This window comes from Eriocheir sinensis, chromosome 15, assembly GCF_024679095.1.
Source record: "Eriocheir sinensis breed Jianghai 21 chromosome 15, ASM2467909v1, whole genome shotgun sequence".
Lineage (NCBI taxonomy): Eukaryota > Metazoa > Arthropoda > Malacostraca > Decapoda > Varunidae > Eriocheir > Eriocheir sinensis.
Window position 1 is genome coordinate 6,096,666 of NC_066523.1, and position 25,880 is coordinate 6,122,545.

The 25,880-nt window shown below is 43.8% G+C and overlaps 1 protein-coding gene and 1 long non-coding RNA gene across 2 annotated transcripts; one reads left to right on the plus strand and one right to left on the minus strand.

Moving 5' to 3' along the window:
• The first annotated feature begins 1,013 nt into the window (after positions 1 to 1,013).
• Positions 1,014 to 1,746, plus strand: LOC126998839 (uncharacterized). The gene is made up of 3 exons (XR_007753038.1): positions 1,014 to 1,148; positions 1,328 to 1,567; positions 1,598 to 1,746. It is a non-coding gene; the product is annotated as an uncharacterized LOC126998839 (long non-coding RNA).
• LOC126998836 (3 beta-hydroxysteroid dehydrogenase/Delta 5-->4-isomerase type 1-like) lies at positions 1,458 to 24,630 on the minus strand. The gene is made up of 6 exons (XM_050860983.1): positions 24,490 to 24,630; positions 12,956 to 13,063; positions 10,184 to 10,363; positions 3,557 to 3,778; positions 2,510 to 2,665; positions 1,458 to 2,017 (listed from the first exon to the last, which is right to left on the minus strand). The coding sequence occupies exons 1-6, from the start codon at positions 24,515 to 24,517 to the stop codon at positions 1,599 to 1,601; spliced, it is 1,113 nt and encodes a 370-aa protein (XP_050716940.1). The 5' UTR covers positions 24,518 to 24,630; the 3' UTR covers positions 1,458 to 1,598.
• Between the last annotated feature and the right edge of the window lie 1,250 nt (positions 24,631 to 25,880).

The window sequence follows — 25,880 nt, forward strand, 5'->3', positions numbered from 1 at the left end:
AGAATCTTGGGCAATGGAGGAGGAGGTGTTCTGGTGTGTCGGGTTGTGTGGGGCACCATGGGCAGTGTGGGTCCTGGACCATGTTCAAGCGGTGCAGGTGAGCTTTGAGGCGGGTGTGGCCAATCCTCAGGCGGGTGATGGCCGTGTCGAGGGGACGACTGGGGGAGTAGGTCCGCCAGTGCTGGGCAGGGGTGTGTCTGTATCGTCCAAGGGTGAGCTGTCTGAGGTCAACTGTTAGTCTGGTGGTCCAGTGTCTGTTGGAGGACTGTCGGAGATGCTTCTTTAAAATTTCAGCTACTTTTATCAGCTGACTCGTTAACTTTCTGCTTGAAGGTACACATTGTTTACTACTTTTCCTGTTCTCCTTAATGTGAAAGGTAGGTGGGTTATCCTCCCACTATCACGAAAATGGCTACCTCTCGTGTTCTCGGCCCTGACAATTGCCAGCTCCAGATATATAACATCACGCCAGTCTCCGGTGGTCTCAGATCTTAATAAATAAAATAAAAAAAGCAGGAAGGAAGCATAACTTGTCTACAGACCGTCGTGCAATACATACAACACACCAGTTATTCCAGACAGAGACTAAACAAACAAACAAACAAAAAGGCATAGGAGTAAAGGATAGTAATAAAAATAATCCACAAAATAGTATACTTGCCAGCAGAAAATTCCTAGAGCTGCTATGGAATCATCAAAGAATATTTTTTGCACATAAAATTATATGATAAGACAGTTACAACCCTACCAACACAACAACAACAGTATTTTCCTCGGTTGAGCAACGGAACTCTGATGCATGCACGCCTATATAACTAATCACTAATGCAAAAGTTGAAATCAGAAGAAGAGATGCGGGAGTGTGAAGGAGGGAGGAAGAGGAGGAATGGAGCCTATTTTAATATTTTGGAATAGAATGAAGTTGCTCGCTGCTTCGATTCGGGCGGGGGTGTGAAGGAGGGAGTGGGGGAGGGATGGAGCCTACATTATTTTTTTGGAATAGGATGAATTTGCTCGCTGCTTCGATTCGGGCGGGGGGATGAAGGAGGGAGGGGGAGGAGGGTGGAGCCTATATTAATTTTTTTGAATAGAATGAATTTGCTCGCTGCTTCGATTCGGGAGGGGGGGGGTGAAGGAGGGAGGGGGCGGTGGGAAGGATGCGATATTATTTTTTTGGAATAGAATGAATTTGCTCGCTGCTTCGATTCGGGAGGGGGGTGAAAGAGGGAGGGGGAGGAGGGATGGAGCCTATATTCTTTTTTTGGAATAGAATGAATTTGCTCGCTGCCTCGATTCGGGAGGGGGGGGGTTTAGGTGGTAGGGGGAGGAGGGATGGAGCCTATATTATTTTTTTGGAATATAATGAATTTGCTCGCTGCTTCGATTCGGGCGGAGGGGGGGGGGGTGAAGGAGGGATGGAGCCTATATTCTTTTTTTGGAATAGAATGAATTTGCTCGCTGCTTCGATTCGGGCGGGGGGTGAAAGAGGGAGGGGGAGGAGGGATGGAGCCTATATTAATTTTTTGGAATAGAATGAATTTGCTCGCTGCTTCGATTCGGGCGGGGGGTGAAAGAGGGAGGGGGAGGAGGGATGGAGCCTATATTAATTTTTTGGAATAGAATGAATTTGCTCGCTGCTTCGATTCGGGCCAAGAGTAGGGCGGCGAGTAGCCAATGCACAGCTCGGCGCGCATCCTGCTGATGACCATCGGGGAGCCGGCATAGCGGTGGAAGGTGAAGGTTGGCATGGAGGAGGGGCGGCACGCGAACCCGATATGCGACCAGACGTAGGTCCACAACGTCGCCAGCAGCAGCAGCAGGTACACCAGCCAATAGGGGAGCTGCCGTGCTGGCTTGAGGTGCAGGTGCTCCAGGAAGGGCTCGGCCAGGACGGAGAAAGTGTTGGGCGGCGTGTGGTCCGTCACGTACACGGGCAGGCCGCCGCAGTCCTGCAGGCCGCCCTGCTTGCCCGACAGGAGCGTGCTCATGGCACACACGTGGGCGAAGGCGACGTTACCTGGGAGGAGTATCAAGTCAGTGTTTTTCCATCATGCCTTCTTACTTGATTAACGGGACATTTTTTTTTATTTAAAATTTGATAAAATATAAAGCTCTACAATTTACAAAATAACACGTCCATTAGTTTTAAACATATATTTCCAATGTTGTCTTTTGTTTACGATTGCAAACTGGAAATTATGAATCATTTCACTTGACTGAAATTTAATATGGTTTGCTATGAGTATTTATAGATAAATTAATGATTATGGCATGAAATTCATACTTAATCATGACACGTACTAATTGCAATTACACGCTGCATCAAAACACTTTAAATTGTTCATTAACTCCATAACCAAATTATAAGCACCACACAACGACACATTTTTACATCGTGTCATCGTACTAGAACACGCACGTCACTGATCCAAGTCTTCGTCATGGCAGCACTCACTACAGCGTTAAGCCAACAGAGGCACCTTACTCTGCTAATCAGTGATCGCCTTACCAACATAGGCGATCTGGAGGAAGGCTCCGGGGTTGCCGATGGATGGCAGCCTGTCGCCCCCCGCCCTGGCGAGGCGCAGCACCACGGGCACAAAGGCGTGGTCACCCTCGCCGTAGAGCAGCGGCGGCCGCAGCACCACCGTCTGCAGGATGCCCCCTGCACGCCGCCACGCAGGGAGTGAGTTAGCATCAAGTACATTGGTAGAAACAAATAAGAAAAATAAGATAAATAAATCAACTAGAAAAGGATAAGACGACTAGCGAGGAAAGTAGGGGAAAACACTGAGAAAGGGATAACAACAGACTACCGTATACGTAACGAGTAAAATAAGAAAAAAAGAAAAGAAAAAATGCACACTGCGAAAATGGTAAAAGGTAAAACGAGGAAAGTAAGACTGTCTATTCTAAATAGCAGTTGACATGGGTTTGGTGCCCATTTAAATGATTTTCAAGCCCTAGTGAAAACATCAAGCATGCAACTCATAAGTATGAGATCAAAATTAGTTAATCCTACGAAGGTGAAAAAAAAAAATTGAACGGGAGAACGGGAACGTAAACTTTACAGGCCAGTGACATGATTTATAAGCATGAACAAGCCTTGAAGGTTTATCTAGCAGGCACTGCACTGTCTTTGACCCCTCCCCCTTTTTTCATACTTCTCCTTACTTTTATATCACTGTTTCTTTTATTTTCACATCCATGTCTGCTCATCTAGGGGACTCTGGGTCTATTCCCTCGACGCCCTAGGCCTAGACGGTATAGTTGTTATCCTCCATTTTTTCATTTACTTATATACTTAACTATATTTTTTTTCCATCGACGCCCTGGACGGTATAGTTTTTATCCTCCATTTTTTCATTCTTCTCCTTACTTAACTGACAGCCTCACTTTTCACATCCATGTCTGCTCATCGAGGGTACTCTGTTTAGATCTATATATTTTTTCCTTGATGCCCTTTCATGAATTGCAATGATACTTATACTATAACACCAATACTTCTAATGATAATAACACTAATAATAGCCAGGTGGTTGGTCGCTTCTCTCACCATCATGCGCAGTAGAGCCATGCGCAGCCAGCACCACCTCCTCGGTGCGGCGCCTGTCAATGGCATAGTCCCCGAGCAACAGCTGAGAATCCTTGACCTCAGGCGTGAGCGGCTCGGTGTGGTCCAGCAGCCTGGCGCCGCCCATCACTACGTCGGCGGTGCTGGTGTAGACGAGCACGCGCACCCCGACGGCATGGCACGCAGACACCAGGTTCTTCACGCCTGCGGGGGATGAGGAGAGGGAGATAACATAAGAACATAAGAACGCAGGAGTCTGCAAGAGGCCGGTAGGCCTGTACGAGGCAGCTCCTTTGACCCTAAGCTCCCGTGTATCTAACCCCACCTAATATCGCTGTCCATGAATTTATCTAGTCTATTTTTGAATGTGACAATTGTATTGGCACTCACCACATGACTGCTAAGCCTATTCCACTCATCCACCACCCTGTTAGTAAACCAATTTTTGCCTATGTCCCTGTTGAATCTGAATTTATCCAGTTTAAACCCGTTACTTCGTGTCCTACCCGGTTCTCTTACCAACAAAACCTTATGAATGTCTCCCTTATTAAAACCCTTCATCTAGTCATCCATTTATAAACCTCGATCATGTCTCCACGCACCCTTCGCCTTTCTAGAGAATGCAAGTTTAACTGTTTGAGTCTTTCCTCGTATGGCAAGTTTCTCAACCCCTGAATCATCTTAGTCATCCTCCTCTGCACCGATTCTAACATTTTGATATCCATTCTATAGTAGGGTGACCAGAACTGAACCGCATAGTCAAGATGAGGTCTAACTAATGCTAAATATAGTTTGAGGAAGACTTCGGGGCTTCTGTTGCTTACGCTCCTTGAAATAAATCCCAGTACCCTATTAGCTCGATTTCTAGCTTGAATGCATTGTGCCCTTGGACGGAGATCAGAGCTCACTAAGACCCCTAAATCCCTCTCGCACCCAGACCTACTTATGAGAGTGTCATTTAAGCAATAGTTATGTGAGGGGTTGTTCCTACCTACACTCAGAATACTGCACTTCCCTACATTGAACTCCATCTGCCATTTATCCGCCCAGACATATAATCTGTTGAGTTCACCTTGGAGAATACAAGCGTCCTGATCCGACTCAATTACTCTACCGATCTTGGTATCATCTGCAAATTTACTAACATCACTACTAATTCCTGTGTCTAAGTCATTGATATAAATAATAAACAAAAGTGGACCTAATACCGAACCTTGTGGGATCCCACTCGTAACACATCCCCAGTCAGATCTTTTACCATTGATTTGCACTCTTTGCTTCCTATTGCTAAGCCACGCCTTGACCCAGTTCAAAACTTTACCCTCTACTCCGTGAGCCTGTAATTTAAGCAACAGTCGTTGGTGAGGAACTTTGTCAAACGCTTTAATAAAATCAAGATAGATTACATCATAATTTTCATCTCTGTCAACCGCCTCAAATACTTTATTGTAGAAGGACAAGAGATTGGTGAGGCATGACCTACCTTTTGTGAACCCATGCTGCGAGTCGTGAATTAAGCTATGTTTCTCTAAATGCTCCCGAATGTTCCTGGCTATTATGGACTCCAGCATCTTCCCTATAACCGATGTTAAGCTAATTGGGCGATAGTTTGAAGCAACTGACCTGTCCCCCATTTTAAAAATCGGCGTCACATTAGCTACTTTCCATAGGCTCGGCACATAGCCAGTATTTACCGACATCTTAAAGATGTCGGTTAGTGGGTCACTGATTATATCACCTAACTCCTTTAATACCCTCGGAAATATCCCGTCAGGACCTGGCGACTTGTTCTTCTTAGCTTATCTATCTCATCCTGAACTACTTGCCTGGTAATGATTATATCCCTCAATTTATCGCCATCCCCGCCCTCGTACACCTGAACTCTTTCCGGTATAGTCGTTCGATCCTCCTGTGTGAATACTGAAAGGAAGTAGTCGTTCAACAATGTGCTCATATTTTCGTAATTTTCTACTAACTCCCCTGTGTTTGTTTTCAGCGGTCCAATTTTCTCCCGTGTTTTTGTTCTATACATCTGAAAGAAGCCCTTAGGATTACTTTTCGCCTCATTTGCTACTTTGATCTCATAGTTCTTTTTTGCTATCCTGGTGTTTTCTTAACTAATCTAGATAGTTCGACGTACCGGCCCCTGAGATGTGTTTCCCATTCTTTATTTTCTGATAAATTCCTTCTTTCACCCAAGCTCGTGTTGGAGTCCACGAGTCATCCACTTAGGATCATTGTTTTCTTTTCTAAGTGTTCGCTGTGGTATATGCTGTCCTTGCCCCTCTACTATTACTCTAACTAAATTATTGTAAGACATTTCTACCTGGTTCTCCTGGCTCTCCAATCCGCAGTTCTGGCCCTCATGAATCACTAAATTATCACAGTTTACACATTCAAGATGTCATCGAAGCCCCTCGTAGTTTGCACTACTCAAATCTTGCACTAACACTGGGTTTGGTTCGCGGGTTACCGCCCAGTCTAAGCCAAAACGAACCGTTCTGTGATCACTCTTTCCTTTCTCCTCACACCTCCAACTCACGTAGCAAGTTCCCATTATTGGTTAGGACTAAGTCTAATGTGTTATCTCCTCTGGTAGGCTCAGTAACTACCTGCTTAAGGAAATTATCTTGTATAACTTCAAGAAAGTCCTCGGCTTCCAGGTCACCCACTAGATCTTCCCAGTCTATATTCCTATAATTAAAGTCCCCATTACGCAGACATTTATACTCATACTGCCCTGCCAATCTCCTGTAGTAATATACTCGTGTCCTGCCTGTTAAGGTTGGGTGGCCTGTATATAACTCCTAGAGTTAGTTTTTCTTTCCCTTTGTAAACGTCCACCCAAACTGATTCTGAATCCATGTTAGTTTTGACTGAGTTGTTAACTAAACATTTAAGTGAGTCTTTAACATATAGCGCAACTCCACCTCCCTTTCTGCCCCTTCTGTCTTTGTGAAACATCTGATAACCCGTTATTTCAAATTCTGATCTAAAATTTCTATTAGCAGTGTCTATCCATGTCTCAGTGATCGCTATTATGTCAAAATTTTCTGAACAAGCTTCACCCCTTAGTAAGTCTATCTTGTTTCTGAGGCTCCTGCTGTTAGTATAGAAGATTCTTAGCCCGTCCTCTGTTACTCCTCTAGAATTACTTCTAAGCTGCCTGGTTATATTATGAGCTAGATGTCCCCTCCCATTACTCCTCCCATTGCTCCCATTACTCCTCCTCCCTCGCCTAGACTATAAAAATCCCTCAGGGTACCAAGTGCTCGCTCAAGGGAGTCTGAGAGAGCCTCAACACCCTTGAACGTCAAGTGTATCCCGTCACGGGCGTAGAGGGCGTCGTTGCCAAAGAAGAGGTCCCAATTGTCGACGAACAGCCACCCATTGCGCTCGCAGTGCTCAGCAAGTCTGCTGTTCACTGCTATCGCCCTGGACAGCCATCCATCGCCAACGCCCCTCCTTGGCAGGACGCCACACACTACTGGCGACCCACCAGCGTCATGTATCCTGCCTAACAATTCTCTAAAACGCCTGAGAAGGTCCTCGCTTGGCACACGAGAAACGTCGTTTCCGCCACAACTGAGAAAGACAATGGGGTTCGATCCCTCGCTTGCCATACACGCCTCAATCCTGTCTGATATATGATCCACCCCTGCCCCTGGGAAACAAACCCTCGTCCTGTTCTTATCCTTGGAGCAAAAATACTTGTCAACATAACGCACCTGACTATCACCAACAACAAGAACCCGTCGGTCAGGAGAGGGGCCAGAAGGGGTGGGGGAGGGGAGGGACCTGCTGTGAAGAACGAGGAGAAATTGTGGAAGAGGTGGAAGGGGGAAAGGGGGAGGAGGAGGAGGAAGAGGAAGAAGGAGAAAGGGAGGGTGAGGTGGTGGAGGGAGGAACGGACGAGGAGAGGGAGGAGGAAGAGGGGGAAAGGGAAGGTAAGGGACAGGTGTTGGAGGGAGGGACGAGCGAGGAGACGGAGGACGAGGAGGAGAAAGAGGGAGAGGAGGAGGCGGAGGAGGAGAGTGGGCGGGAAGAGGGAGGGGACGGAAGAGGAAGGCGAGGAATTGGAGGCGGAGGAGGAGGGGGGGGGCGGGGAGGAGGAGGAGGAGGAGGAAGGAGGAGTAGGTGAAAGGGAGAGTGAGGTGGGGAGGGAGGGACGGACGAGGAGAGGGAGGAGGAAGAGGGGAAGGGAAGGTGAAGGACAGGTGTGGGAGGAGGGAAGAGCGAAGAGGCGGAGGACAAGGAGGAGGGAGAGGAGGAGGAGGAGGAGGGTGGGCGGGGAGAGGGGAGAGGGGGGACGGAGGAGGAAGGCGAGGAGGAGGAGGAGGAGGAGGAGGAGGAAGAAGAGGAGAAGGAGGGGTGGGAAGCGGGGAGATCGGAGATGGTCGAGGAGGAGGAGGAGGAGGATGGGAGGGGCTGCTGTGTGGGTGAAGACAATACTAGAGCGGAGGAGGACGAGGAAGAGGGAGAGGAGGAGGAGGAGGAGGCGGGGCTTGTTGCTGCTGCACTAACCAGTAAGTGTACCTGGGCGGCGAGAGTCGTAACCCTATTCTCTAACTCTATGATCCTCTGATCATCCTTCTGAGTCTTAACGCAGAACCTACAAACGTCCTTGGAAAGAAAGTACTGCTTGGCCATGCGAAGGCCACACCCAGAACAACGCTTGAGGGACGTCATGGTGAAGATATGGGCGAGGCAAGACGGAAACAATTAGGCGCGTTAAGACGATAACAAAGTACGCAGCTGCGGTGAGGTCGTCAGGTCAAAAATGTGTATCTAGGAAAACAAACCAACAGCTGCTGTGAGGTCGCAGTCAGGTCAATTCCCCGGGGAAAAGGGTTTCTCGGGTAAAAAGGCGCGGTTATTTCTACCAACCAAGACAAAACATAGGCCAATATTAATATACTGAGAAATCACTTATGTAAAGAAGATAATAACTGTGTTCACTAGGTTTGCGCGGAAAGTGGATTATCTAGTGTTTTGTGTGGACTTAGAAATTAACGTAGATGATGAGGTGTGAGGGATAGTCGTTGGTCTTTGGTTTTGTTTGTCTTGGGCTGTGGGGTGGGTGGGGGGGGTGATAGTGGTAGTAGTAGTAGTAGTAGTAGTAGTAGTAGTAGTAGTAGTAGTAGGAGGAGGAGGAGGAGGAGGAGGAAGAGGTGAAGAGGGGACGAGGAGAAGATGGGGTGGGGGGAAGGAGAAGGGGGAGGAGGAGGGGAAGGGGGAAGGAGGAGGAGAAGAAATTTAGGAAAAAAAAGATGAAGGGGAAAATAAAAGTGAGATAGAAGATGAAGAAGAAGAAGAAAAAGAAAAGAAAAAGAAAGAATAAAAAGAAGTAGTATTAGAAGTAGCAGTAGTAGTAGTAGTCCTCCCTCAGCAAATGTCCTGTCACTGCTGCAGGAGGCGGGGGGAGGAGGATGGAGAGGTGCGAGCCTGGTGGTGGCGGGGCTCGGCATCCGGAACCGCGGAGGAATAATTAGAAAGTTGGCTGGTGACTGGATAGTGTGAGAGGCAGGCTTTCAATCCACCCAGCCGCCTCGACAGAAAAAAAAGGAGGAAATATCTGACTAGCGTGTTTATTTTTGTGTGTGTAAGAGTGGTTTACGTGTTTTATTATATTAGTATTTTTCCATTGGTGAATCTTGGGCTGCTTTTGGACTATTAATATTTGACTGTGGAAACATCTCAACCAATACAAAAAGGAGTTACTCCCAGCAACCTTCAGACCCCTGGACAGACCCAGCCGTCGTCATTCAAGACAAATCTACCAACATCGCCCTGTTGATGGTGTCTATGGAGTGCAGCGGAACAGTTTTTACTACAGAACAGTCCCACTATGGAATAATCTCCCAGCTGAGGTTGCTGAGGCCAGATCGCTGATTTCTTTCAAAAATCGTCTGGATAACCATTGGAAGAGATTAGCATTTAAATATGACCCCGCCAAGCCGCCACCACAGCCAACCCACTGTCAACACTTCGAGGATCACCAAGTGAGCGCAGCATAGAGTCATTTTGACTGGACTGCGTTATGTACTTAAGTGTACTTAAGTGTAAGTGTAGTGCTTTAGATCAGGATACAATTATACAAAAACAAGTTATGTGCTCGTCGGATAAATCAGAATCTCATTATGTTTATTCTATTTTACATAAAACTTATATCAATGAAAAAATATTCAAATCAGAAGTAGTAGTAGTAGTAGTAATAGTAAAAGTAGTAGCAGTAGTAGTAGTAGTAGTAATCGTAGAAACATCTCTCTGTCTCTCTCACTCTCTTTGTCTCTCTGATCGGCGGTAACAAGTAGTAAGAGTAGTAATGGCAGTAATGGTGGCAGTAGTATGAGTAGTAGTAGTAGTAGTAGTAGTAGGAGGAGGAGGAGGAGTATAGTAGTAGTAGTAGCAGTAGTAGTAGTAGTAGCAGTAGTAGTAGTAGCAGTAGTAGTAGTAGGAGGAGGAGGAGTATAGTAGTAGTAGTAGCAGTAGTAGTAGTAGTAGCAGTAGTAGTAGTAGCAGTAGTAGTAGTAGTAGTAGTAGCAGTAGTAGTAGTAGCAGTAGTAGTAGTAGCAGTAGTAGTAGTAGCAATAGTAGTAATAGTAGTACCTTCAATATTGACTCTCTTCCCTCGCTGGTTGTACCCGAGGTCCTCCTTCTTGAAGTCCGGGGTGGCGGCGGCACAGCTGATCACGGCCTTCACCCCCGACAGCGCCTCCTTCAGCTCCGCCTCCTCCAGGATGTCACAGCGCTGGAACACCACGCTCGTCTCGGCTCCGGGCGGCGGCTCTGTGGGCGGGGTGGACGGTGACTTAGGGGGAAGCGGGATGTATGGGTGTTTGAGTTATTAAAATTTTGTTATGAATTTTTTTTTTTCCCCTCTCTCGTCTCCTTCCTTCCATTTGCCATTGTGTTGTTCTGCTTTATGATATGTTTGCTGATTCCTTTAATTTTTCTCCTCTTTCTTTTCCCTTTCCTCTCCTTTTCCTTTCTTTTTCGTTTTCTTTCCTTTCCTTTTCCTCTTTTTTCCTCTTTCCTTTCCTTCTTCTCTTTCTTCTCCATTTTCTCTCCTTTTCCTTTCTTTTTCGTTTTCTTTCCTTTCCTTTTCCTCTTTTTTCCTCTTTCCTTTCCTTCTTCTCTTTCTTCTCCCTTTTCTCTCCTTTTCCTTTCTTTTTCGTTTTCTTTCCTTTCCTTTTCCTCTTTTTTCCTCTTTCCTTTCCTTCTTCTCCCTTTTCTCTCCTTTTCCTTTCTTTTTCGTTTTCTTTCCCTCACTTTTCCTCTTCTTCCTCTCTTTCCTTTCCTTCTCCTTCTCTTTCTTTTCCCTTTTCTCTCCTTTTCCTTTCTTTTTCGTTTTCTTTCCCTCACTTTTCCTCTTTTTCCTTTCCTTCTCCTTCTCTTTCTTTTCCCTTTTCTCTCCTTTTCCTTTCCTTTTCGTTTTCTTTCCTTCACTTTTCCTCTTTTTTCCTCTCTTTCCTTTCCTTCTTCTCTTTCTTTTCCTCTTTCTCTCCTTTTCCTTTCTTTTTCGTTTTCCTTCCTTCACTTTTCCTCTTTTTTCCTCTCTTTCTTTTCCTTTCCTTCTCTTCCTTTATTTTCCTCTCGGCCCTCTTTCTTCCTGATGGTGTAAAATGCAACTTGGACCCACGAAATATGTTTTTATTATGTCGTAATATTCAAAACTCCTGTTCATCTTCCTTATCTCCTTATTGTCCTACTTAACAACTACATCACAGCGGTTGGTTTTCATTTCTACAATACATCGGCCTCCACCTCCTCCTCTGGTCCTGATAACTTGACGTCTCTGATTGCCACGGGAGATATTCACTAATTTCTTACTAATGCTGCACTCCCCACCTCTCCCTGCCTCACACTTGCTTTGGTTGGCTACGGTATGTACCATTTATCAATTTATTCCTATCGTCCCACTCCCCACTCTCCCTCCACTCCCTCGCCCTGCCTCACATTTGCTTTGGTCGGCCTACGGGATGTACTATTTATCAATTTCCTCCTATCCTTGCACTCCCTAACTCTCCCTGAACTCCTTTGCCCTGCCTCACACTTGCTTTGGTTGACCCACGGGATGTACCATTTATCACTTTCTTCCTATCGTTGCACTCCCTAAAGGGGCTATTACACTGGGCAAATTTTCCGTGGATCTTCAGTCAAACCACGATTTCCGCTGGCGAGGTTCTCATATTTCCGTGGTTTTCTGACGTGTCCATGATCTTACAAAGCTACGGTACATTTCACCGAAGGACGACGGCATTACTCACCATCAGCAGCAGCAATAACAAGAAACAAATGAGAACCACGCTAGCGGAAATCGTGGTTTGACTGAAGATCCACGGAAAATTTGCCCAGTGTAATAGCCCCTTAACTCTCCCTGAACTCCCTTGCCCCACCTCACACTTAAAAGCTGGAAAAAAAAACTCTCTCTCTCTCTCTCTCTCTCTCTCTCTCTCTCTCTCTCTCTCTCTCTCTCTCTCTCTCTCTCTCTCTCTCTCTCTCTCTCTCTCTCTCTCTCTCTCTCTCTCTCTCTCTCTCGTGTCTGTTGACTTTACCGTATGTTTGTTTACGTTCAAATAGTTTACGGTCTTCCTCAGCGCCCCGTTATGCATCTGCTTCCTTGCCAAATAGTGGCATATACATCTTCCGACTCTCTCTCTCTCTCTCTCTCTCTCTCTCTCTCTCTCTCGTGTCTGTTGACTTTACCGTATGTTTGTTTACGTTCAAATAGTTTACGGTCTTCCTCAGCGCCCCGTTATGCATCTGCTTCCTTGCCAAATAGTGGCATATCTCTCTCTCTCTCTCTCTCTCTCTCTCTCTCTCTCTCGCTCACTAGCCACTATTGGTGATATGGATTTGCATAGAAATAGCATCACACTGATTTTGTTTTTTTCAGCATTAGAATGAAAACGAAAAAAAATCTGACAATCACGAAAATATATATAAAAAAAACACCTTCATAACGTAAATAAATAAACAAACCTATATACTCTACAATCATCAATACTATCTTTTACACTTAAAACGTCCCCACTCAATACTTTTACACTATCTTTTACTATCTACACTTTTTTTTTTAGACTATCTTCATTTACGTTTTTTTTTCTTTTTTTGTTTACCCTTGAGCTGCTTCCGTTACTGTAAAAAAAAAAATAATAATAATAATCAACAACAGTTCCTCATATCATCCATCCCCTGCAAAGGCACTATTATGCAGCGTGAGGGTAGCCCGCTTCAGTCAGGGGTGCGATCGAGTGTGTTACATGACACTATCAGATGCACGAACCTTCCACCGCAACGAGACGACCCTGGCCTCTCGTACCTCGCGTGTGTGTGTGTGTGTGTGTGTGTGTGTGTGTGTGTGTGTGTGTCACTGACCTGCCACGGGCTTGTAGGTTCTAATATCAAGCACTCGAATCTCCTTGACTGCGGGCTTAGCGTCGAGGAGCTGGGCGACCACATGACGCCCCACGAACCCGCTGCCCCCTGAAAACATAGAAAGGTGGAGAGTTAGAGCGGTTGGTAAGTGGATAAAGAGTTAGATAGAAAGGTTAATGGGTAAGTAGATAGAAAAAAGGGTTAGCTAGAAAGGTTGATAGATAAGTAGATAGATAAAAAGAAGGGTTATAAAGAGCGATAGATACGTAGATAGAAGGATGCTTATAAAGAAAGATCGACAGGTAAGTAGATAGAAAGATGGTTAGATAGTGACGTTGATAAGTATATAGACAGATAGATAGATAGAAAGATCAATAGAGAAAAAAGGTGAAAGGAAGGAACGAGATAGACAGTAAGGAAAACAGAGTAAACGGAGAAAGATAAGATCAAAATAGAGAAATAGGCATAGATAAATACAGATAAATAGAGATAAATAGAAAAATACAAAATTCCATCGAGGGATAAATATAATAAAAAGAAAGAAGGAATGGAAGGGAGCAGGAAAATATGAATAGATGAAAAGTTCGGAAATAAGAAAAAACGAAGACGGGTTGATGTAAGAAAACAATGGAGCAAAACGTGACAATCGGAATGTAATGTAAAAAAAAAAAGGTCAGGTAATAAAAAAGTAACAAAAAACGGGAAGAGACGAACCGAAGATTACACACCAGACTCCATAAACCTGCAAAAAACTGTAAAAGAAAAGAAGGAAAAAAAAAAACACGTGTGACCTTCAAGAACGATCGACACGCAGCCCACACCATAAATAAAACAATAAATAAATAAATAAATAAATAAACGGTATGGAGTGTTATATTACTGTTGTTTGATAATGAGAGTAATTGTTATATATACTTAGAGTTGATACGAAAGGCTTATAACGGCAATCTAGACATCGCTGGAATATAAAACTTGTACGAATCTCATAGTAAAGACAAACATGATCCCTTAGATTTTAGAACCATTTGAAATATCTAATAGGAGTGATCTTAACAGTATGAGTATAGAACAAGTACTTTATGACGACACTGACTCTTCCTTTTACAAACTCAGTATAGCTCTTCCGAAAAAAAATGAAACCTACGAAATATTTAACTGAAGTCATCTTACAGTACACGTATAAGGCAAGTACTTTATGACGACACCGACTCTTCCTTGTACAAACACGGTACAGCTTATGTGAAAAAAAAGTATACAAAAAGGGCGGCGGGACGAACACATATAAAACGAAAAAAAACACACACACAAAAAAAAAACACGATGTCGCATAAGAACTAAACAACTGCAGACAAAGAGAGCACGCGCCCCAGCCAATGAGATAAGAAGTGAAAGATAGGCGTGTTCTACCGGCCGACATGATACTTGAACCTCCATAACTGTTAAGATGGACACGATTACACAATGAATCTACTTTAGTTCTAATGTAAATAAGATCAACACTCCAGCGCGGGCCGTGTGTTTGGGGTCCGCAGTGAATGAAACACGGGTGCAAGACAGAGGCGGGACACGGGCAGGAGCAGTATGATGAGAGCTCGGTCCTCGCTCATCATTTGGTTACGTGGGCAGAGTGACATGATGAGCGTAAGAAGAAAAGCTTTATGGGTCTTCCTCCTCCTCCTCCTCCTCCACTCGGCTCTCAGGACACGGCGAAATGAGACTGGCAACATGTGTGGAGAGGGAGATAAGCCGTCTCGGGGAATAAAGAAAAAACTAAAACTATATTATTACACGGGAATCACAAGCTCAAACGGACGCAGTATGAAGGTACTCCCAAGCAAAAGGTAACAACAAAGTATGTGATTAACTTTTTTAATAAGAATACTTATTGTTATCTAACGAACATAACTAGGGACTAAATCATTAGTGTATCCCCCGTCTCAAGAAAACTGAGTACTATGAATGTCACTATTAGTATGCTACCGTAGTGAAAACAGTAGTACTAGTGAAATATGAGTAATAATTATAATGATAACAATAATAATAATGATAATGATAATGATAATAATAATAATAATAATAATAATATGAAGATGATGAAGGAAAAAAAAAGAGAAAGAGGAAGAAGACGAAAAGAACAATAACAACAGCAACAATAACAACAATAAAAATAATAACAATAACAATAATAATAATAATAATAATAATAATAATAATAATAATAATAATAATGATAATAATAATAATAATAATAATAATAATAATAATAATAATAATAATAATAATAATAATAATAATAATAATAATAATAATATTAATAATAATAATAATAATATTAATAATAATATTAATAATAATAATAATAAAAATAATAATAATAATATTAATAATAATAATAATAATAATATTATTATTATTATTATTACTTTATCAGTCGGTCTCTGCCACGCACTGACTCTACCAGGAACTCGGCGAGGAGGAGGAGGAGAAGGAGGTGAGAGAGAGTTGGTGGGCTGGAGACGAACCTGTTGTGGTGTCGACATCACTTGTAGGAAAAAAAAAAAGGAGTGGCGTGAAAGAAGGAAAAGAGTCCAGGAAATAGAAACTCCACCTCTGAGAAAACATTAAGAAGAGCCGGAACGAAATATAAAAGAAACCAAACCCCATAATTTTAATACGCTCCTCTAGAAATCATTTAAGTCGTAAGGAAGATAAATTACATGCCTGATGTTAATGGACCGTATTGGCTATACAGGCAGCGCCACACGTGGCCACTCAGTGACCTGTCAAAGCAGTACTTTCCATAGAACTCAAGTTATGTACTAAAGTGGGTCTGAGGCTGCCTCCAGGATACAAGGCCTTGGTGCTGCCATCGCTCCAAGCCAACGACTGCACACACTTTGCTCCTACCCGATTTCCTGACCCTACTATTTGACATGGAGAAAAACTGAAATCGGATAGGAGTGAAGTGTGTGCAATCATCGGCTTAGGGCAACGGCGGCATCATGGCCGTGTATCCCTTAGACAGCCTCAGTACTCTATATAGTCTATAACTACATGTATTCCCGACCGTCTTGGAGACAGGCCCAACATACTAGACCTCTTCCTTACCTCTAACGGTCTAACCCTTCTACTTACTCTGTCGAACTGTTCTCTCCGTTGGGCTCCTCCGATCACAACCTTGTTTCTATATCCTGCCCTATCGCTCCTGTACATCCTCTGGACCCACCGAAGAGGCGATGCTTCTGGCATTTTACGTCAGCTCGGTGAGACGACCTGAGGATGTACTTTTCCGATTTCCCGTGGAATGATTATTGCTTCCAGGAGAGAGACCCCTCTGTGTGCCCAGCGCATCACAGAGGTGATTGTCTCTGAAGGGAGGCATACAATCCACGTATATACTTTCTCTACTCCTAATGCTAAAAAGACTTGGTTTAATCACGCTTGTTCTCGTGCTGTCCAAGACAGAGAGGCAGCTCACAAAAGGTACCAGAGCCTTCGAACTCCCGCTAACCATGATCTTTACATTTCCGCCCGGAATCGTGCCAAATCTATTCTTCGACTTACCAAAACCTCTTTCATCCATAGCAAATATCAAAACCTTGCTTTTTCTAATTCTTCCCGTGACTTCTGGCATCTAGCCAAAAATATCTCCTCCAATTTCACTTCTTCATCTTTCCCTCCTCTTCTTAACCCTGACGGCAGCACCGCCGTCTCATCTATTTCTAAGGCTGAACTCTTCGCTCAAACTTTCTGTAACAACTCCACTCTGGACGATTCTGGGCATATTCCTCCTACTCATCCCCCCTCTGACTCATTTATGCCTGTTATTAAGATTCTTAAGAATGATGTTTTCTATGCCCTCTCTGGCCTCAACTCTCAGAAGGCTTATGGGCCTGATGGAGTGCCTCCTATTGTTCTTAAAAACTGTGCATCCGTGCTGACACCCTGCCTGGTCAAACTCTTTCGTCTCTCCCTATCAACATCTACCTTTCCTTCCTGCGGGAAGTACGCCTTCATACAGCTTGTGCCTAAGAAAGGTGACCGTTCCAATCCCTCAAATACCGCCCTATAACTTTACTTTCATGTCTATCTAAAGCTTTTGCATCAATTCTTAGCCTGAAGATTCAAAAGCATCTTTCCACTTCTGACCTTCTATCTGATCGCCAGTATGGGTTCCGCAAGGGGCGTTCTACTGGCGATATTCTTGCTCTCATAACTGATTCTTGGTCATCCTCTCTTAGCCGTTTCGGTGAAACTTTCTCAGTTGCGCTAGACAAATCGCTAAATCAGCTTTCTCGAGGTTGGGCGTTCTGTATCGTCTCCGCCAGTTCTTCTCCCCGGCGCAGTTGCTATCCATATACAGGGGCCTTGTCCGCCCTCGTATGGAGTATGCATCTCACGTGTGAGGAGGCTCCACTCACATAGCTCTTCTGGACAGAGTGGAGTCTAAGGCTCTTCGTCTCATCAGCTCTTCTCCTCCTACTGATAGTCTTCTACCTCTTGAATCGATATTTCCACGCTGACTGCTCTTCTGAACTTGCTGACTGCATGCCTCCCCCCTCCCGCGGCCCCGCTGCACACGACTTTCTACTCATGCTCATCCCTATACTGTCCAAACCCCTTATGTAAGAGTTAACCAGCATCTTCACTCTTTCATCCCTCACGCTGGTAAACTCTGGAACAATCTTCCTTCATCTGTATTTCCTCCTGCCTACGACTTGAACTCTTTCAAAAGAAGGGTATCAGGACACTTCTCCCGAAATTGACCTTTCTTTCGGCCACCTCTTTTGATTCTTTTTTGGGAGCAGCGAGTAGCGGGCTTTTTTTTATTATTGTTTTCTTTTGTGTGTGCCCTTGAGCTGTCTCCTTTGTTGTAAAAAAAAAAAAAAAAATCAAAAGCTTTCGATAGAGTCTGGCACAAGTCTTTACTTTCTAAACTGCCCTCTTACGGTTTCTATCCTTCTCTCTATTTCTTTCTCCAGTTTCCTTTCCGGCCGTTCTCTCTCCGCTGTGGTAGACGGTCACTGCTCTTCCCCTAAACCTGTTCCACAGGGCTCTGTCCTATTACCCACTCTCTTTCTGTTATTCATCGATGATCTTCTTTCCATAACAAAATGTCCAATCTATTCATACGCTGACGACTCCACTCTGCATTATTCAACTTCTTTCAACAGAAGACCTTCTCAACAGGAATTACAAGACTCCAGACTGGAGGCTGCAGAGTGCTTAACCTCAGACCTTGCTATCATTTCCGATTGGGGTAAAAGGAACCTCGTGTCCTTCAATGCCCCCAAAAAACAATTTCTCCACCTATCAACTCGACACAATCTTCCAAACACCTATCCCCTATTCTTCGACAACACTCAACTGTCACCTTCTTCAACAATAAACATCCTAGGTCTATACTTAACTCTTAGTCTTAACTGGAAACTTCACATCTCCTCTCTCACTAAATCAGCTTCCTTGAGGTTGGGTGTTCTGTATCGTCTCCGCCAGTTCTTATCCCCTGCACAGTTGCTATCCATATACAGGGGCCTTGTCCGCCCTCGTATGGAGTATGCATCTCACGTGTGGGGGGCTCCACTTACACAGCTCTCCTGGACAGAGTGGAGTCTAAGGCTTTTCGTCTCATCAGCTCTCCTCCTCTTACTGATAGTCTTCTACCTCTTAAATTCCGCCGCCATGTTGCCTCTTTTTCTATCTTCTATCGAAATTTCCAAGCTGACTGCTCTTCTGAACTTGCTAATTGCATGCCTCCCCCCCTCCCGCGGCCTCGCCACACACGACTTTCTGATCAAGCTCATCCCTTTACTGTCCAAATCCCTTACGCACTAGTTAACCAGCACTTTCACTTTCATCCCTCACGCTGGTAAGCTCTGGAACAGTCTTCCTTCATCTGTATTTCCTCCTGCCTATGACTTGAACTCTTTCAAGAGGAGGGTATCAGGACACCTCTCCTCCTGAAATTGACCTATCTTTCGGCCACTCCTCTTGACTCTTTGTAGGAACAGTGAGTAGCGGGCTTTTTTTTCATTACTGTTTTCTTTTTTTTTTTGCCCTTCAACTGCTTCCTCTACTGTGAAAAAAAAACTTGAACTATATGGAAAATACAGCTTAGAGTTGAGTGGACACATGTGGTGCTGCCTGTATAGCCAATACGGTCCATTGAAACGTCTCGGCGCCTCAGTTCGGCTATTTGAAACGACTCTCGTGGAAGTCGCTGGGATTTCTATAGACTGTTTTGTGATTCTAGTGATAGTTTTACACGACTTCTGCATCATGAACGGGAAAATCACCCATGAAAACAGGATAAATTTTCTGTGGCCCTGGAAAACAGTCGTAATGGGAGCTCGATAGGTTTAATAATATAGGCCCAGGCGTTGTGAATGGCGAGAAGGCTGACTAAAGAACATAATAATGGTGGGAGAGATGGTTGTCACGCATGGGTCTCTTTGCTCCAGTGACACAGTGACCGTGGCGTTCACTCCCCCGTACTGTTATGCTCGTGTTGCGTTTGCGTTTGTGGTGTGGGAGTGGTTGCAGCGACGAAGGCAAATGATGAGTCAGGTGCTTGTGACGTGGCTTGTAGTGGAGTGGAGATCGGGGAGCATATTCCTGAAGTGTAGCAGTGTTCGATACCCGCCCCGGTTAAAAGATTAGGGTAGATACGGACGGAGTGCTTGGGTTAGGTAGGAAATACACTGAAAATCTAGGGTTAGACTACTAAGGGAAGGAAATGATGGGTTAGATGGAAAATACACTGAAATGTAGTTAAGAGCATGTTGAGTTATATGGGAATACACTGAAGATCTAAGGTTAGGATATTTAAGGGAAGGGGAGGTTGGATTAGACGGGAAATACACTGAAAATCTAGGGTTAAACTATTTAAGGAAAGGAAAGGTTCGGTTAGATGGGAAATACACTGAAAATCTTAGGTTAGGCTAGTTAAGGAAAGGGGAAGTTGAGTTATATGGGAATACACTGAAAATCTAAAGTTAGGGTATTTGAGGAAAGGAAAGGTTGAGTTAGATGAAAAACACATTGAAATCTAGTTAAGGGGAGGGAAGGGGAGGTAGGTTTAGATAGAACTACATTGAAAATCTAGATAGGGGAAAGGGAAGGCACAATTATAGACGAGAATTACACTGAGGATAATTAGAAAAGGATTACATGGTTAATTTATGAGTCACGACCAGCGCGTCACTCACGTCTCAACGGCTCGTGCGGTGTACCAATCACGCAGACACCTCAGGAATATGCATCCGGGTGAAGGGGGCAAGAGGGAAAGGGGGGAAAGAAATGAGCAGTGTTTGCGGCGAGGACGGAAGTGGGACGGTGATAAGTAGGGGAAATGGGTGCGCGAAGGGCGTTTGGAGACTGAAAACTGCAAAGTGAAGGAAGGAAGCGTTGTATTTGAAGTCTAGATGATAATGTACACAAGGACACCTCCGCTTCTATCCCTCCCCTACCCCTAAGAAAAAAGAAATAAATAAAAAGATCCCTATTATTCATGAGGATAGGTTAGGTTACTATTCTGGAGCGTTCTGAATCAAAAGTTCTGACTTCTATCTCTTTCCCTTCCCCAACAAACTTATAAAGAAAACCTACTAATAAAATGAGGTTATGTTACTATATAAAGTATCTGTGGGGATGTTACTTTTTTTTGTGTGTGTGTAATTCACCACGACCTGATCACGTGTAGGACTCGTAATCGCCAGCACGTACCCTCCCGACATAAGCAAGTGCTCTTTATCGTCGAACTACGGGTACTGCCAGGACCTCACACATCACACACCCCATCCCCCTCGCTCAAGGGGGGACAGTAACCACTCCTAGTCAACGGAAATAATCCGGCCTGAACACCGCACTGTTAATCCGCGAAGCCACGGAGTGTGTGTGTGTGTGTGTGTGTGTGTGTGTGTGTGTGAAATTAGGTTACTTATCCCGTTTTGAGGTTAGACAATCGAGGTTGCTAATTATTATATGTGGGTATAATATCAAATAAAAGAAATTTTACTGAGGATTACATGACAAATTACTTAATACACAGGTCCCCTCATGAGTCATAACCATACGAATCTACTGTAGTCAAACCATTCTATTCACGATCCCGAATAACAACAGGAAACTTTGAATTCATCACCAGTACAACCACACACCGCCAAGGTTAGGCTAGATAAGATGCCTGGGGAGGGGGGTCACTGGGTTTGTGCGGCGATGTGATGACAACGCCCGACACGGTACAAAGATAACCAAGATAACAGGTGGATGAGATGAGACCGAAGTGCAATGATTAGGTGGATGCAGGAGGAAGGGAGGAAGGTCGAGGCTGATGCCGGGAGGGGCGGGAAGGCCGAGTTGTATGTGCGGATGTCCTTGGAATCAACTTTAAATTCGGTGCACGAGTAGTTGCCTAGCAGAGGGCACCGCGTTGATACATTACATCCTCCTCTTTATTCTTTTCCTCCTCCTCCTCCTCCTCCTACTACTACTACTACTACTACTACTACTACTATACTACTACTGCTACTAACAACAACAACAACTACTACTACTACTACTACTACTTCGCTCTTTTTATAAAAATAGTAAACAGACAGACATTCACATCGCATGGATCAATACATATGAATAGTCAGGGTTCGGTCTGATGGAGGTGACGATTAAATTCCCAGATGGAGAGAGTGAGAGAATTTTCTTTTAACTTTCGTTTTGTTTTCCTTTCATCTTTCGTTTTGTTTTCCTTTCATCTTTCGTTTTGTTTTCCTTTCATCTTTCGTTTTGTTTTCCTTTCATCTTTCGTTTTGTTTTCCTTTCATCTTTCGTTTTGTTTTCCTTTCATCTTTCGTTTTGTTTTCCTTTCACTTTTAGCTTTGTTTTTTTTTCCCCTTTCGTTTTGTTTTCCTTTTTCCTTTCGTTGTTTTCCTTTTTCCTTTCGTTTTGTTTTCCGTTTACCTCTCGTTTTGTTTTCGCCTTTCGTTTTGTATTCCTTTCCCGACTCCGTTCATCCCGTGCCCTTATGAACTGAATACCAGGGATGAACTAGTCCGCCCGAGTAGCCCCGGAAGCCCAGGATATCGGTGACAGGCCCTAACACGGTTCAGGGAGTCTCGGCCCCGTTTGGATGCACCGCGGCCACGGCGAATTCCAGGACCCAGTAGAAAGTAACAGGCTCCCGAATAATTCCAGCTGCACCCCAAGATTTCGAGTCGCCAGCAGCTATTTACGGTTTTGGTCTTTTTCACCAAAGTAACGAGTCATGTAACTTTCTTTTACTTGTTTGAACTCGATCACTTGGCTCGCTTTACCAACTTGCATTAAAAGATAAATACAAAAAGGTTCGCTGCCGCTGTTTCTTACGTTATCACAAACTTAAGTAGGGGTTAAGTTACGTCAGTGTCCGATCATTTCCGTCGTCATCTAACGAATCAAACACTTTGGAATGCACACGTTGGCTGGCCAAGGACACTTTGCCTAACTGCGAAGGAAAACCCCACGTCCCGGTACATTTTTACGAGTCACTGTCGGTCTGGGAGGGTCCGCTGAGGGTCCGGTTGTGAAACATGAACAACACAACAACACACCATAATAACGCATGGAGAAAATGAGTAATTATATGAGAGAAATGCAAAGGTGTGGAAGGAAGGACAGGCAACTCATGTGGAGGTGGTGAAAAGTAAACAAAACTTTTTTTTTTTTTTTTCGTTGGGGATATACCCCAATGGAGGAAGGCGGTGCATGCCGCGCAACCCCCCAAACGGCTGGTAGAGATATTCCCAATAGGCGCACATGACATTACCAAATGTGGGGTACAAACTTGGCGGAGGGACTGTTTTCTGGGCGCCATTAAGGGTAATGGCTAAGGAGTAGCTTAGCCGGATATTTTGTTTTTATTTATTAATGATCCACGAGACATCCTAGAGTTAAATCAAAGTATGTGCTTATCTTTGTATTCATTCAAACACACACTGATAATATTTCTGTGGTGTCTGATTCACTTGTTTGAGTGAAATTCTATTGTGAAAAACAGTCACATATTCGTGTCACTAGTAAAAATGAAACTAGTAATGAAAGTTTTGCCACCATGAAATATACACAAAAAGATAAATATGAATGCTCACGAAGTCACGATAAGTGACATCACCTGCTTTGCGCAGTAAAATTATGCTATTTGTGGTATCTGACACCCGCAAAATGGCGTTGGCTCGGGCCTGCGGGCTACAGCCCTATACATATTTTCATATTATTGTTCTCTTGTTTGTTCAATGTTCTGTTCAAGAAAAAGAATACTCATAATTTTAGTTAGTTTTTGGGTATAAGGATACTTTACGAAATACAATTATAACACTACCTTCTACTAGTTAGGAAACGTACTGAATCCTGGATCGGCTACGGAATGTCAGGAGGAGGCCCAACAACGGGGCTGAGGGTGTCGGAAAGAGCCCACCTTTCCACCCCCATGGCACGGGATAGGTTTCGAACCCACGCCCCAGCAACCCGCCGAGGCGCAAGGCCGAGACTCTACCACGGGACCACGGGAGATAAACATAACTTAAATGAAAGAAAAACAAACGAATGCAGAAAGGAAAACAAAAGGTGGAAGGGAAACAAATGAAAAGGGAAAAGGAAAACAAAAATGAAGGTGAAAGGAAAACAAACAAAAGGGGAAAGGAAAACAAAAAGGAAGGAGAAAGGTAAAGAAAACAAAAGATGAAAGAAAAACAAACGAAAGGTAAAAGGAAAACAAAACGATAGGAGAAAGAAAAACAAACGAAAGGGGAAAGGAAAACAAGACGATGGGAGAAAGAAAAACAAACGCAAGGGAAAAAGAAAACAAAACGAAAGGAGGAAGGGGTAAGGAAAACAACAAGGAGAAAGGAAAAGAAGGAAAACTAAACGAAAGGTAAGAGGAAAACAAGAAAAACAAAGTGAAAGGAAAAAGGAAAACATGGAAAACAAGGAACACAAAACGAAAAGTAAAAGTAAAACATAATGAAAGGTAAAAGGAAAACAACCAGGAAAACAAAAATGATAGGAGAAAGAAAACAAGACAAAGTGAAAGAAAAACAAACTAAAAGAGAAAGGAAAACAAAACGAATGGTGAAAGGAATTAGATTCTCTCTCTCTCTCTCTCTCTCTCTCTCTCTCTCTCTCTCTCTCTCTCTCTGAATCACCACATCAACACCGACACGTCACAAAACACCGTAAATTGACAAGCAAATAACATTAATTTAACCCCAAACACATTCATGCAACAAGGCAGGTAAACAGTGACGTTTTTAGCGAAGAGAGAGAAAACGCGGTGAAAGTCTCTAAATACCCAACTCTCTCTCTCTCTCGCACACGCACACACTATAGAAAGCTGTCAAGTCTCAAAAATTCAGAAATACACACTGCCACGGCCTTGGATGTAGAGGAAAAGAAGATGCAGGAAAAAAAATTCAATTGGCATGACAGTAAGAAAAAAAAGCTCGTTGTCTATCAAGAGGGAACGTAAAAAAAAAAAAAAAAGTTGGAAGGGAAAGTGAGCTTACCCAAGACAGCAACGATACACCCCTCCATCACGAATGCGAGGAGAAAACTGACTTGCTGAGTGTGTGTGAGCCAGAGAGAAACAGCACACCACGCACCACCACCACCTCCACCCGAGACCGCCACAGCCCCACCCACCACCACCACCAGCTGACAGGGGTAGAAGAAGCTCGGTGTGGTTATCTAGTCAGGGCTCTCTCTCTCTTTTCTCCCGAGGAATTAAACAAAAAGAAAGAAACCTGTACTGATCTTTAAGTCTCATTCACTCTGAATGTATGTGAATGCAGCAATATTTGAATGACGAATATAAGAAAGAGTAGCCTATCTCTCGCTCTCGCCCTTGTCTTTCCAGAAATTATACAAAAAGGAAGAAACCTGGACCAATCTTTCAGTCTCATCGACCCTGTATATGTGAATGAGACGGTATTATAGTGTTGAATAAAAGAAAAAGAAAAAAAAGGAAAAACTTAACCGCTTTCAAAACCGTAGCGAACTTTTTTTGTGATTTTTTCCTCCCTCCCTTTTTATTGTTTCTTTTCGGTCTCGTGTTCATGTTTTTACACCTCACGATCGAACATTCCACCACAAGATTGACTGCAATTCGTCTGAAAAACCGTGACACTCAATTAGCCTACCAAATATCCGTAAAACAAGAGATATTATGGGAACCGTAGCACGGAGTGCCACGCAAGACCACATGCCACATGCCACCACACGCTTCAACTCGCGTCATTTCACCCATAACAACATTTTCTTCTTACACAGACACTCATGCAAGGTCATACACATCACGAACTCATGATCATTTTTCCCTCAAACTTTTCCCTAAATCAGCATACAGATCTCGGTAATCTTTTAAGTATTAATTCTTTCTTCACCTCGATCACGTCATTTCACCCATGACAACACTTCTTTTTAAACACTCTTGCAAGGTCATTTATAGCTACACTTCCCGAATTCATGACCATCTTTCCCCTAAACCTTTACTTTAGCCAACATACATACCCTGATAGTCTAGTAAATTACCAGGCTGTAACTATATATTCACGTTATTTCACTCAACAACACGTCCTTCTCACAAAAACACTCGTGCAAGGTCATACAGATCTCTGATCCCGAATTCGTGATCATCTTTCCCTCAAACTTTTCCCTAAGTCAAAAGACATCTTCGTAGTCTTTTATTATCGTTATTTACGATATTTCACCCAAACAATTAACAGTTCCTTCTTACAAAAAACACTCTAGCTTGCAAGGTCATAAACTTTAAGTTCATGATCATCTTTCCCCCCAAAGGCCAAACCATTACTTAAGCCAACATACGCATCTTGGGTGTCTAGTAATAGCCTATCAGTCTTTTCTAGTATCCATAAGCTTACCAAAATAGCTCGGCCTT